We start from the raw sequence: 14,641 nt of genomic DNA, 5'->3' as shown, positions 1-14,641 counted from the left end.
TCAGGGGACCCCTGGACTTGGAAAATAGTGGAGCTGTCAATGGTTATGGTGAAGGAGACAGAGGAAGAGCATATAGCTGCAAAAGCTCAGATGTTTTAGCCCTGTTACATTTGAGAGAGTGGCAGAATATCCAAGAGATATCAGAAAGACAGGAAGAAATGTGAGCCCAGACTAAGGAGGAAACGTCTGAGTCCAGAGGAAGATTTGAGAATCATCAGCCTGGAAGCAAGACGAGAGATCATGGGAGACCAGACTTCTAGGAACAAGAGAGAAGGGGAAGAAAAGGAGTCAATATAGATAAGGTGGAAGGAGTGTTCAACTAAGTTAAGAGGCAAATCAAGCAAGGACACAGCCATATAATGAAAGATGAGAGTATCTTAACAAGAACTCTACAGCAGGGGTCGGCAACTTTGAGAAGTGGTATGCCAAGTCTTCATTTATTTACTGTAATTTAAGGTTTCGCATGCCAGGAATACATTTTACATTTACAGGAGCCAGTGGATGGAACCCCAGACTGACAGCAGGCTGCGCGGGGCCGGCAGCCAGGACCCCACCTGGCAGGGGCTGGCAGCCGGAACCCCAGACCGGCAGCAGAGGGAACCCAAGAATGGCAGCGGGCTGAGCCGCCGTCCCCCGCCGGTCAGGGGTCCCGGCCGCCGTCCCCCGCCGGTCAGGGGTCCCGGCCGCCGTCCCCCGCCGGTCAGGGGTCCCGGCCGCCGTCCCCCGCCGGTCAGGGGTCCCGGCCGCCGTCCCCCGCCGGGTTCCATCCATCCATCCAAGCCGGCAGTGGGCTGAGCGGGGCCAGTGGCTGGGACTCCGCCTGGCAGCAGAGTGCCACTAAAAATCAGCTCACATGCTGCCTTTGGCACGTGTGCCACAGGTTGCCGACCCCTGCTCTACAGTATCAAAAGCAGGAAAGAGATGCAAAGGTGACCTTTAGATTTGGCAAGGCAGAGGTTATTTCATGTCAACTGGAAGCAGCTCCACAGAAATAGTCAGCATCACTCATCGGCCAGAAAGGGCTGCTTAAAAGAGAACCTGGCATATTTCTCATGGCTAAAAGGAATTGCCTCAGAATTGCAGAATTTTCAGTTTTTGCCATGAGCTTAATACCAATTTCAAAGCACCAACTTAATCCCTGCAAGGCAGCCTACTGTGTTGGCCATCACGTTGCCTGAAAACACCCCATACTTGTCCTTGTTTAACTGTTCAAACTGATGTTCACTCACCATTTTCTTATCTTCAATGCCAACACTGGAGCTCAGTAACTGCATGTTAAAGAAGGCCAAGATACCCAGCAATTTAGGTTGCAGATAATCAGCCTAAAATATTTAAAAATAAACTTTTACCAATAAAACATTCTGTAATATTTAGAGATTAAATATTAAATTGAGACAATTTATCCATTATAGTTACTTGTTTAAGTAAGTTTCACAGCATATTAATAATTTTTGAATGGCATGTCAGGTTTCACATTTTGCCTGACTGAATAAAGTGAATGGAAAGACATTTCACTGTAAGCACATCTTTATGGTAAAGTAAAAAGGGAATCTATTGAGATGACTTAACACACATCCCAAAGGGCATACAAAGATTATCCAGTATATATATTATTTCCTTTGAGAAAGGCGTTTACAGAAATATCACTGGCTGCACAGACGCCGTTCTATTACTTCAATTATATGGAAGTTTCTTCAACAAGTTGTGCTTTTTTATACTTATTTGTGTGTCTTGTCTCCACATTACAGAAGTTCTATTTAATGTAGGGTACTGAAATATTAAAATTTCTTCAGGTTTTTATATACTATAAATTTTTGAGAGGTGCTCAAAATGTACTACATTTCCCTTCCCCTTCCTCACAGTGGAGAGATTGCTGAATTAAAAACAGATGTAACTTATTTCTCCTTACCATTAGCTCAGGTGATGTTATGTCTCTGGGTCCCTGATACAGATCATCATTTGATGCAAATGAAGCCAATATTGACAAACCATTGAAGACCTGCTGATAGTGCTCTCCTATACGTAGCAATAATTCATTATGCAATCCCTGGTAGTCTTGTCTCAACAAGCTGCCCAGTTCTATTTCTGTTTCATTCTATAAATCAATACCAATAGCAGAGAAAAAACAATTTTTATTATACTCATAATATACAATACAAGGTAGATTGGGCTTATGGAAAGAACCTTTGAGTCCAATAGTTCTAAGAAAAAAAACTTACAATCAGTCATATGAGCAGACAATTCAAACCTTCAAAGACAGAGCTCTAAATTTAGCTGCCAGCTCTGAAGACATTTGTTCACAACCAAAAGGGACAGACTATAAGATGACAAAACTATTCTCCATATACAAAAAATAAATTTAAGATGAAAAATTAGTGTAATAAGTTCTCATGTCTTTAAAATATTGTGTTTAAAGAGGAAAAAATATCCCCAGCTTGTCATCTATTATTGCTCCCAATCTGCACATGTAAAGCTGGAAAATGCTCAAGTTACCTTGAGGTAGTGAAGTGCTCGCTCTAGCTCATCCTTAGAACAGGAACAGACCAAGTGGGAGAAGATGTATTTGAAGTTGTTGATTAGGATTTCTCTTCGGTTTACATTCAGCTGTTTTGCTATGGTTCGAATAAGTGCAGACGCTGCGGGACTGGCCTTGGCAGCGAGGTCAGGCAGTAGAACTTGCAGAGTTCGCTGACAAATTAAAAGCACACTTACCAAGATTAAATGCAGATTTTTTTCTGTATGCCAATGTGAAAATATACCCGTACACCTATTATCTTGATTTAAGATTGACTTATTAAGAGCGAATCAACAAGGATACTAGAGAGGAAAATATCTCTTAGTCATGGAAAGACTAATGGAAAAAAAGTAATTTTATAGGGCTGCAATAATAGGAGATTTGAACCCATACAAATGGCAAGTGAATGTATAGTTTTGTCTAGTTAACAAAAAAAACCACAGCCAGAACACTTTGGCCTGTTAAACTGTTGTACATTTCCCCATTACCAACAAACCAGATGCTGATCAAAAAAGTTTGAGTTTGTGTGAAAACTTTGGCTAGTTCCTACTTCACATTAAAGTAGTCCTCTTCAAACAGGACAACATTAATGCAAACTAGGAACTTATAGTTCACACCTGCAGCATCCACACGGAAAGTTATAGCGCAGCACTTTGGTGTGCACTGCTATTCCTACTCTTGTAGTCCAAACTGCAGAGTAGTGCAGACAAGCCCTTTGACCTTAAAGAAAATAAGCAGTGTTTATATTAGGGAGGGCAACAAATGAAGATGTCATCTATCCAGAGCATCTTCGTATTTTATGTTTGAAACAAAAAACAGAAGGTTACTTAGAGAGGAGGAAAAAAAAGCATCCTGAATGGGGGCTCAAAAATTGCCTCAAAATAAAGACTTTTGACTTAACATCTTATCCTAGAAGCTGCAGAAGCCAATAAATACTTTGAGCAAATGAGTACTTTTGTTTCATACTTGGGTAGTTCACTTCCCCTCACACTCTGAACCACTACTACAGATCTATATGCCGCAGTTTCTGGATTGAACATCTCCTCCCCTGCTTGAGCTGTCAGCAGCAATTCTAAATTATCCCAATTTATAGCTACCAACAATTAGAGGAGGAGGGGGTTAAGAAATAAATCCAGAGTTACAAGATTCACTGGAAGATAGTGGACTAAAATTTAAAAAAATCCAAGCTCACAAAATTCAGAAATAAAAAAACTACCCACTCACAGACAGAAAGCGGTTGAGGTCTGGGAAATCAAATACATTGGCAATTTCAGATAACGTGTCCAGGGCCATCCTTCTCTGATGAGCAGCCTCTTGTTTTTGTAGCTCATTACTCTGGCATGGGGTGTTAGAAAGTACTGCCATCTGGCTCGAGTGCAGGGATTCCACTAGAAACTAAACATTAAAAGATAACTTTCAATATAAGTTTTCCACCTCCAGGACATAAAATCCACACTGAACAAAGATATACAGCTAAGCACCTAATCTAAGGGGAAAAGTTATAGCTTCTCTTTCTTCCTGTCTACATTTTTCTTCTACTTACACTAAATGACCCAAACTGAAAACCACGGATCATTACATTTGACGATACTCAAGTTGTAGTTTAAAAATTTTACTTTGGAAACCTTAATGGTGGCATCCCAGCCAGCTAGAAATTGATTTTATATTATTGCCTTCTGGGAATATTTAAAAACTGAAGAGAATGTAACCATTTAAATAACCTGTGGGAAAAATCACTGTTGCATTATGTCTGTAACATAAGGTCAAATGTAATATAAATTTTAAAAGTAGATCCCATGAGGAAGTGTGCCATATAATGCAAAAGATTATGTGGTTCTACAATTTCAATATTTAGGGAGCTGGGACATGAGAGGGAAACAGAATGACACTGCTGGTGTCACAAACCCAATCAAAAGTAAGAGAGTCCCAGTCTTCCTTGAAAAGTTTAATTTATTTTAGAAAATTATGTCAAATAGGACTCCTCCTGTTTATACTCTACATAAAACAAAAGCTTTCTGTAAATTTTACTTTCAGCACCACTTTTAAAAATGAATGGGGAAAACATTGCCACACAAATTAATATCTGTGAGGCAATGTTTTCCTTTGCAACCTAGCAATATAATGTGCGCTAACAGAAGTAATACTCATTTTCCTCACCTGACAGATAGGCTTCTTGTACTGACTGAAAAGGGCTTGCAGTTTTATAGACTTGGCTGCAGCCAGTGCTCTGATTTCTGTATATGCTGCTCCTGCCACGGATGATGACTTTGACAACAAACAATGTAACAAATGCAAGAGCGCAAATGGCACCAAGTCCCCTTTCGCTGCCCTTTCAAAAGCGAGCAGAAAAAAATTACACTGTTAGCATGAAATGCTAGTTACAACACTAGTGAGACTACCTCTAACATATGCAGGTTACCATGATAAACACAATTTGTCACTGTGTTTTTATATAACCTCCTATTGTTCACAAAATGGACGCCATGGTAAAGAGCAGATGATTTCAACAAATATGAATATATAGTATTTAATCATCATTTAGTATAAAGACTTACTCTTTGAATGGATTTGTCTTTATTAATTATAATTAGGCTTGGCAGAATTCAACTTTTAAAATTAATTTTGAAGGATAATATCTTTATTTTATCAATTTAAATTTTCACACTTTTAGAAAATTATGGGAGTGTCAGACAATAATTATTTAGTGATAGTAAATGATGAGATTCAAAAAGTTCAATACTGAACCGTTAAAACAAACTGTCAACATCACATGTCAAAACATACGAAGTACATATCCTTAAATCAAGCTCCAGTTCTCAAGCAGCTTTTTATTTTTTTTTTTAACTTTGCCCATCTGTAAATTTCAATAACCATAAATGGAAATATATGTCAGTTTGTGTGTGTACAGTGAAATCAATGTTTCTCAATAAAAATCTAATCCTTCCAAAACCAATTATAATGCTATCCTTTTCTAAAGAAGAAAAATACTGTCACTTGGGCTCTGACCCTACACAATTGGACCTATGACAGAAGACACTTCCACATGGAACCCTAGTGAATACACCAAGGCTCAGTACAGATGCAAGGGTCTGCCTGTGTGGATCTATCAGCAAAGATAGGGGCTCTAAAGAGTGTTATTCTTGTATTCACACTTGTGCAACAAGACTCTCAGAACTATAAACTTATGAATATGAAAATACTTATGAATGTTCAAAATATAACATACAACCAAAAGTTACCTTCCAATATCCCCTGTTGTTAGAATTAATGTATCCTTCAACTCATTATTTCTAGATATTTTAGCATTTGTATAGGCTTCTTTCATTCTTGAAACAAAAAGCTGAAAAAACAAATTTGAAATGGATGAACTATTCAACACATTAGCTAAACAAGATCGTTTTTGTTGTAACAGTTTTACATTTTTGGCATTAGAAAAGAAAACATGGGTTCACCTCTTTTATGAATCCTTCCTCGGAGTCCAAGGATGCCAATATGTTCCTAATATTGTCACTGAATGCCACTCTTACATCTTTGTCTGGATCTTCCATTAGATTTAGTAAAGCTCCAACAAGAATCTTTACATCCGATTCATCATCTCTAAAGTCCAGATGTTTGCAGAGATGAGGTATATTCTCTATAAATGCTAAGGGAGAGAGAAATAGGTTGAAGAAGAAAAAGGAAGATAAGTGTTTAAATGCTTTTAAAAATGTACCAGAATAATTAATGATGAAATAATATATAAAAACATCAAAAAGACAGTTCTATACTTCATAAAGCTATTTTTAAAAGTGTCAGACAAAATGGTTATTTATAATTCAGATTTATACCAAAATGTTAGACTTCTATTGAAAGGTACAGAATGAGAAACTACAATAGATATTAGATTTAATTGGACTTAACATCTAAAACAAACATCTGATACTAAGTTAACCATGCTTGAAAGTTCATGTTTATATATCTATAGTGACATTTGTTGAGCCAATATGGTGTACAGAAGTACACAAGTGGCTACTGTAGTTTGCTTATACTGTGCATCACCACAGTATTTTGTGAATGCTGACTGTACATTAGCCAAAAAAATATTAAGATGTCAGTTGTGTGTGTTGAGGAACAGAAGCTAATATGATATGTCAAGCACTCATTTTTTTTGCTTCTGCCAGCTAGAGCCAATGGAAAATATCATGAGCACAATTTCTCTTTGCTCTAAGATGTTCTTGGTTCCAGAAAGCACATGTATTCATCAACCATTTCAAAAGTGCTTGACCTATTTGGGAAGGAGGTCTGGTATTAATTTATAATATATTTAAAAGAAAGCAAATAAAGATTGAGAAATGGGATGGGAGATGAAAAACAGAAAAGAGTGGAATTAGTGAAAGGTATTAAATAGAAGATACAAGTTAACAATTAAGGAGAGGCCCTTTAGTGCTAAATGCTAAGCAACCACAATCCTCATTGATTTCAACAGGAGTTGAGGGCACTCAGCGGTGAGGTATCACAGGTCAGACTTACCAACATATGAGATGTATTTGTTGTCAGACCATACGCAAACACTCTTATTCCCACCTACTGTACAAGTTGCAGGTTGATAGAAGGAATACAACACAGAAGTCGGGTGGCGAAAAAGGACAGTGCAAGTAATTTCAGTATACTACACAAGAGTGTGAAGGCTAAGAAAAAAAATAAAATCACTTTACCTAGCTTTACTGAACTAGGTACTTCGCTTTCAAGAAGATTAAAAAATGGCTTGAAAATTGAGGCTTTCACTGAACATGTATTTTCATGCGCAGAGATCACAGTAAGACTGCTACATAAAATATCAAAAGTTACATGCTCAGTATCAGGTTCTGTTAAATGAGGAGTTAAATTAAATGTCCCAGCAAGACAGCAAGCTAACTTTCCAGCGATACTGGCACAAGCCTTCTTGACTAACTCAGATTCATCATTGATTTGGTCTCTGTAATGAAAGAAGAAAAAAAACCTTTAGTATATCACTTAATGAGTCATTTGCATTTTATATGCAATACATTCAATAATAATTTCCATATATTTAACAAGTTAAAGTAAAGGAGTGTTTACATAAATAGTTGCTCTCTATAATGGCTATTTGTTTTTCTTTTTTGTCTGCCTCAAACTCTGTGCTAAATCTACAAGGGGGGTGGATAGGGTAGAATGTGGAGAATTAAGGAATCTTTAATCTGGAATACTAGCACAGGAATAGGCAGGCTGCGCATGCAAAATTGGGCAAAAAGGAGGGTAAGGCAGGTACACGGGAGGGGGACAGGGTGAAAGAAAACAGAATGGGACTGTATAAAAAGCTATCAGGCACAAGCATAACTTCTTCCACATTTTGTTGCACAATGAATCTTCTTCCCCATGTTTGTTTTTGTTTATCTAGACTAAAATCGATGGGCAGAGAATTTGTCTTTTATATGTTCTGAGAGACTCCTAGTACATTTTGGACGCTATATAAATAAATAATTAAATAACAAGCCACCAACACTAACATTCTGTACTACTTTTCTTTTTCAACCATGGCACCTTAGAGACTAACCAATTTATTTGAGCATAAGCTTTCGTGAGCTACAACTCACTTCATCGGATGCATACTGTGGAAAGTGTAGAAGATCTTTTTATACACACAAAGCATGAAAAAATACCTCCCCCCACCCCACTCTCCTGCTGGTAATACCTTATCTAAAGTGATCACTCTCCTTACAATGTGTATGATAATCAAGTTGGGCCATTTCCAGCACCAATCCAGGTTTTCTCACCCCCCTTCCCTCCCCCCACACAAACCCACTCTCCTGCTGGTAATAGCTTATCTAAAGTGACCACTCTCCTTACAATGTGTACGATAATCAAGGTGGGCCATTTCCAGCACAAATCCAGGGTTTAATAAGAACGTCTGAGGAGGGGGCGGGAGGGTAGGAAAAAACAAGGGGAAATAGGCTACCTTGCATAATGACTTAGCCACTCCCAGTCTCTATTCAAGCCTAAGTTAATTGTATCCAATTTGCAAATGAATTCCAATTCAACAGTTTCTCGCTGGAGTCTGGATTTGAAGTTTTTTTGTTGTAATATCGCAACTTTCATGTCTGTAATCACGTGACCAGAGAGATTGAAGTGTTCTCCGACTGGTTTATGAATATTATAGTTCTTCACATCTGATTTGTGTCCATTTATTCTTTTACGTAGAGACTGTCCAGTTTGACCAATGTACATGGCAGAGGGGCGTTGCTGGAACATGATGGCATATATCACATTGGTGGATGTGCAGGTGAACGAGCCTCTGATTGTGTGGCTGATGTTATTAGGCCCTGTGATGGTGTCCCCTGAATAGATATGTGGGCACAGTTGGCAACGGGCTTTGTTGCAAGGATAGGTTCCTGGGTTAGTGGTTCTGTTGTGTGGTATGTGCTTGCTGGTGAGTATTTGCTTCAGGTTGGGGGCTGTCTGTAGGCAAGGACTGCCTTACACATTGTAAGGAGAGTGGTTACTTTAGATAAGCTATTACCAGCAGGAGAGTGGGGTGGGGGGAGGTATTTTTTCATGCTTTGTGTGTATAAAAAGATCTTCTACACTTTCCACAGTATGCATCCGATGAAGTGAGCTGTAGCTCACGAAAGCTTATGCTCAAATAAATTGGTTAGTCTCTAAGGTGCCACAAGTAGTCCTTTTCTTTTTGCGAATACAGACTAACACGGCTGTTACTCTGAAACTTTTTCAACCATATAATCAGAAAGGTGAAAGCAGCAGTAATACATACAAGAGAGTTTGGGGAATTATGCTGTAGGATTTCACACTTAATTGGTGCAGGAGGACAGGGAATCCTTTAACACAACTTGCTCGGATGACTTCCTGGGGACTCTGTAGTGCCCAACGGTAAACACATTTTCTCCAATCCAGACATATGTTTTTTGGGAACAGTGACAGAAGGAATACACAGTGTGACTGAGTTTGAGATGCTGAGGGGGGGAGGAGGAAGAAAAAACATAATAAAAACTGAACATTACATAAGGCTTTGAATACTATTAGCTCTTTGTTGTTGCCAATAAGATAGAAAGAATAAGACAAACCGGTGGAAAGAAAATATACTGTTGAAATGTGAGACAATTTCTTAAAGGCAATTAATACAAGGCATACCTATTTCTCTTAAGTTTTGCATACAGGCTTAATATGCTATGATTTATATACACCATTTCTTTTGTTATAATCTTTGCTCTCTCATTTAAATAAGCTATTTTTTTTCTCATGCAGTGTTAACCTAGCCATATTGTTCTCATATAAGGCTACGTTTTAGTCATGGGTATTTTTAGTAAAAGTCATGGACAGGTCATGGGCCGTAAACAAAAATTCACGGGCCTGTGACCAAAATACCACGACTAAAACTTGGGTGGGGGTGCTCGGGGGGAGGTCTGGGGGCACCACTGCATCAACTCTACTTTTACCATTTAACATGCTTATACATGTTGAGAGATGTTCCTCTAATAATTCCATATTTGTAGGCGACACAGTCCTTGCAGAAGCTGTTTGGTGATGGATTGATATCTAAAGAGATAACTAATGCACTTACTGCTAAAAAGAGAGAGATAGACTTGGGAGTCCTTATAAATCATAAAGAAACCAGCTAGCTTGGAAGACGGGGCCAAAAGAAATCCGATGAGGTTCAACAGGGAAAAGTGCAGAGTCCTGCACTTAGGATGGAAGAATCCCATGCACTGCTACAGGCTGGGGACAACTGGCTAAGCGGCAGTTCTGCAGAAAAGGACCTTGGGATTACAGTGGACAAGAAGCTGGATATGAGTCAATAGTGTTCCCTTGTTGCCAAGAAGGCTAATGGCATAATGGGCTGCATTAGTAGCAGCACTGCCAGGAGATCGAGGGAAGTGATTATTCAGCACTGGTGAGGCCACATTTGGAGTACTGCGTTCAGTTTTGGGCCCCCCACTACAGAAAGGATATGAAGAAATTGGAGAGAGGCCAGCGGAGGGCAACAAAAATTATTAGGGGGCTGAGGCACATGACTCACAAGGAGAGGCTGAGGGAACTGGGCTCATTTAGTCTCCAGAAGAGTGAGGGGGGATTTCATAGCAGCTTTCAACTACCTAGAGTGAGGTGGGTTCCAAAGAGGATGGAGCTAGGTTGTTCTCAGTGGTGACAGATGACAGAACAAGAAGCAATGGTCTCAAGTTGCAGTAGGGGAGATCTATGTTGGATATTAGGAAAAGCTATTTCATTAGGAAGGTGGTGAAGCACTGGGTTACCTACGGAAGTGGTGGAATCTCCATCCTTAGAAGTTTTTAAGGTCCAGCTCTACAAAGCCCTGGCTGGGATGATTTAGTTGGGGTTGATCCTGCTTTGAGCAGGGGGTTGCACTAAATGACCTCCTGAGGTCTCTTCCAACCCTACTCTTCTATGATAGCTTTCTGGCACTTTAAACACCTCCTCTCAAGTACAACATATGGCTGGAAAGAGATATAGATTTGCGGATTTGGTTGGCCAGTTCACTGTTCCCTATTGTGTCAGGCTGACTGGATATTCATGGATACAACATTGCCATCAATTCACATTCAGAAGATTACCCATACAACCATATGGTCTAGAATTTTCAGTGAAATTTTATGTTGAACATAAGTTGATAGGTAAGATCTGGCACATACCAAATTATGCTTCCTGTTTGTCACTAGCAAATGGATTTATGAAGCCCGTATGAAAGGAACAGCGATGTATATGCAGCATATTAAATACACAAATGTGCAATCATAGAAGAGTTCTAATATGCTATCCATACTTACAGAAACTATTTGCAATCTGTTGACTCAGACCTAGAAGATCTGAGCTGAAAGGAGACAGTTTGAAAGAAGAGTCATCAGAATGGCCATATATCCATGGCAGAGATAACATTCCACATACATTTTCAAGAATCTGATCATTCAGATGGCTCTTCCCTAGGGAAAACCCACATAAAACCATATTTGTTAGTCTACGTAGCTTACAAAATGGATGTGTATATTATACTTTATTTAGTTACAGAGTAGAATACATTATATTTTCCTAAAAGTACAATATCAATCCACCCATGTATCAGAATTCTGCATTTTAGAAGTGAAACAGTAAAGCAATGATGTATTAGAGGAAAACATTCTAAATTTATGTGAAAAAGTACCATCTACAAACCCTAACCTCTACAAAGTTCATTTCTTAGGCACAGTCATTGTCCACACATCGGTTTTGTCCAAAGAAGAGAGACAACAGAAGCACACAAAAATGAAAAAAGAAACACAGTTTACTAGTTTTCAAGATGGATGCATTCCACAGTTGATGAAACTGCCTTTAATGCAACCAGGATTCCTATTGTGTACATTGAGAAGTGGAGTATTAAGTTCAGGCACAAACTCTAGACTTTAATAAATTCATCCATCACAATAAACCAACCAACTTCTAGCAGCATTTTTAAGTTTACAAAATATCAGAAGTCAGCGAAGAGCTTTTAATTTCAACAACTTCTCACCTTGCATATAAAATAAAGCATCAAAGATTTTCACTATTCTGTCAATCACTGGCTCCAGGTTAGCATTCTGAGCAGTAGATTCCAAAAGGTTCCTGCAGACTGTCACTACTCTCATGACAAAGTCAGAAGAAATCCAGATCAGTTGTACATTCACCTTAGAATCTGAAGACCAAGCAGCATTATGTTTATGACTGCTTAAGCCCTGAGCAACTTTATGATCCATGCTGTTAAGAAAAAAGATTTAGAAATCATGTGAACATTGTAATGTTAGGAGTTTTTCCTAAATTATAATCAAAAGTCTATCTATGAAAATGCAGCCATTCAAAATGCAGGCAGCTTTCCCGCAGTTGCATGCAGACATGTACACAGGTAATCTTATAGATGTTACACAAGTTTACAAAGGAGTAATTACACATTTACAAGACACCAGTAGATAAATGGTCAACTTTGTACTTTTACCTGTTAGAATTTTGAGAACAATGAACTGTACACAGGGCAGCTAGTCGTAGTACTACTGCAATTCCTTCTACAATTGGAAGAATATCTGATGTCAGAGCATCTTGCTCCAGGAGAAATACTACGGAGGCAGCTTTCTTGTTTATTGCATTCCACAGCATGCTCTTCATTTTCATGTTCACGGGACTAAGCCTGTGATTAACCACATTATTTTAGTTTTTAAAAGCATTCGTTCAGCAACATACAATTCCTTGTAAATGATGCTAGAACTAACCAGTCTTGGAGGTAGGAATGTAGCTGTAGAAAAATGACTTTACGTAATTCTTATATTTAGAGAGAACAAAAAAAAAAAAATCAACTTCAGAAACATAAATTATTATTCATTCATGAGGAATAAAGCTTTGGTCAATTATTCTTGAAGAAGTCAGCTTCACATGAAGAGCTGTAGAAGGTACAATCATCTTTTAGAAAAGTGTTATCATGGGTCAAAGATGTAAGTAACTGAGAAAACAAAACAATGGAGTGCTTTAATGTTGCTCCTTGGGTGAGATGGGTTTTTGGTTGTCTCTTTTGTCCATTAATTGCAACATCAGGATCTAAAACATGGTCATTCAATTATACAAATAATGCGTAATTTTAGATAGGATCAAAACTGTATTAAAATAGCTACACAAATATTTTTAAAGCGAAAATTAAATACATGTGGATTATATATTATCATGGAGTATTTCAGATTCCAGAACAAATATGACTGGATAATATGTTGTGTTGTGTGTGGCTTATACAAACTCACATAAAAACTATGAAACAGACATTTTTAAAATATTACATACTCTCTATTTTGCTATTTTAATTTATAGTTATACAAAAAGTTAAAGGTTTTTTGATGCTGATGTATTAAGCAACAAAAGGTATCCTTTTTTATTTTAAATTAAATTTGGCAAATAATGATTTAATCCATAAAATGATCTCTGGATATTTATACTCTGAAAAATAAAATGGAAAAAGTAGATCCAATGCATGTGTTGCATTGTAAGATGCCAAGAGAATTACCTTAAATGCAACCATTTCACCATCCAGTTAACTGCCAAGATCTAACCAAACTACTATACAAAATAGTTATTGAATAAATATCTTACGCTGCTGGCACAGGAGATTTCTTTGGATGCTTTATTGATAGACTTAGTCGTTGCTTTTTTTCTGGAATTTCATCACTACTGCTGCTCCATCCATCTGTATCAGAGGTATCCAGCTGGTTCTGACACTGAAGCTCCTGAATGATTTCCAGACCTTCTGTTTTTAATGCTGCATAAAGTGGACTCACCAGATACTACAACAGACAAACGTGCACACACACAAAAATAGTATTAAGTATGCTGTTTCTTGGTTTGTCCAGAGAGATGGGGAGGTGGCAATATTTTGTACAAACGTTTCACAAGTTTATGTCAGCTCCAAAAAGTGGAAAAAAACTCCTGTACAAGAATCTGATTCCACAAACACTTATACACATGGAGTAATCCCACTGAAATCTATAAAACTACACAGAAGTACTTATGTGAATAAGTGTTTTCAGACCTCTCAGTTATGTGTCAAAAGCTTTCGTATACCAGTGCAGCTTTCTGTGCTCTTTTCTGAGAGTGGACTGCTATTGCTAGTTCTCTTTCATTCACATTATTTAGCCATTAGTCAGGATTATCCATTCAGTCTGTTTTATTCCCTTATTTTATCTATACAATAAATATCAGGGAAACGTTACTTCTATGCCACTTATTTTTGTACTTTACTTAGGTTTAGAAACCAACTTTGCACAGATACCTTGAAAATCCAGCACGGATTTCCATCTAGTCAGGTAATTTTACCAGTGTTGTATGAAATTGTTATCTGCTCCTGTATACTGTTATCCTGTCCTGTCATAAACTGCATGCATATCTGTAGCCTCTCCCAAATTTAACAGAATATTTTAATAAGTTCAATAAGATTCCTCCAACCACCATATAAACACATCAATAGCATGTTGGCTGGAAGAAACTAAACTAAAGATGACCAATCTGCATTCATTAAAAACAACCTATTTATTAATAGAACTCAAAAAATGTGCTAGGCACTTTAAAGTATAAATAGAGATACACTGTACATTCTTCAGGACACGGACAATCTTC

At 37.9% G+C, this 14,641-nt stretch overlaps 1 protein-coding gene across 4 annotated transcripts in view; it reads right to left on the bottom strand.

Moving 5' to 3' along the window:
* ATR (ATR checkpoint kinase) overlaps positions 1–14,641 on the bottom strand; it is an 81,908-nt gene that overhangs the window by 57,049 nt on the left and 10,218 nt on the right. For all 4 annotated transcript variants that reach the window (XM_048864294.2, XM_048864292.2, XM_048864293.2 and 1 more), the window contains 13 exons: positions 13,622–13,812; positions 12,486–12,674; positions 12,027–12,250; positions 11,311–11,463; positions 9,282–9,480; positions 7,210–7,469; positions 5,968–6,158; positions 5,755–5,855; positions 4,673–4,844; positions 3,740–3,910; positions 2,494–2,688; positions 1,910–2,095; positions 1,230–1,322 (listed from right to left, as the gene is read on the bottom strand). In XM_048864294.2, coding sequence (XP_048720251.2) covers positions 1,230–1,322; positions 1,910–2,095; positions 2,494–2,688; positions 3,740–3,910; positions 4,673–4,844; positions 5,755–5,855; positions 5,968–6,158; positions 7,210–7,469; positions 9,282–9,480; positions 11,311–11,463; positions 12,027–12,250; positions 12,486–12,674; positions 13,622–13,812 — 2,325 coding nt within the window. The remainder of the gene's footprint in view (positions 1–1,229; positions 1,323–1,909; positions 2,096–2,493; positions 2,689–3,739; positions 3,911–4,672; positions 4,845–5,754; positions 5,856–5,967; positions 6,159–7,209; positions 7,470–9,281; positions 9,481–11,310; positions 11,464–12,026; positions 12,251–12,485; positions 12,675–13,621; positions 13,813–14,641) is intronic.

This window comes from Caretta caretta, chromosome 9 (assembly GCF_965140235.1).
Source record: "Caretta caretta isolate rCarCar2 chromosome 9, rCarCar1.hap1, whole genome shotgun sequence".
NCBI classification, from domain to species: Eukaryota; Metazoa; Chordata; order Testudines; family Cheloniidae; genus Caretta; species Caretta caretta.
Note: the sequence above shows the minus strand (reverse complement) of the source record. Positions and strands in the feature narration are given on the sequence as shown.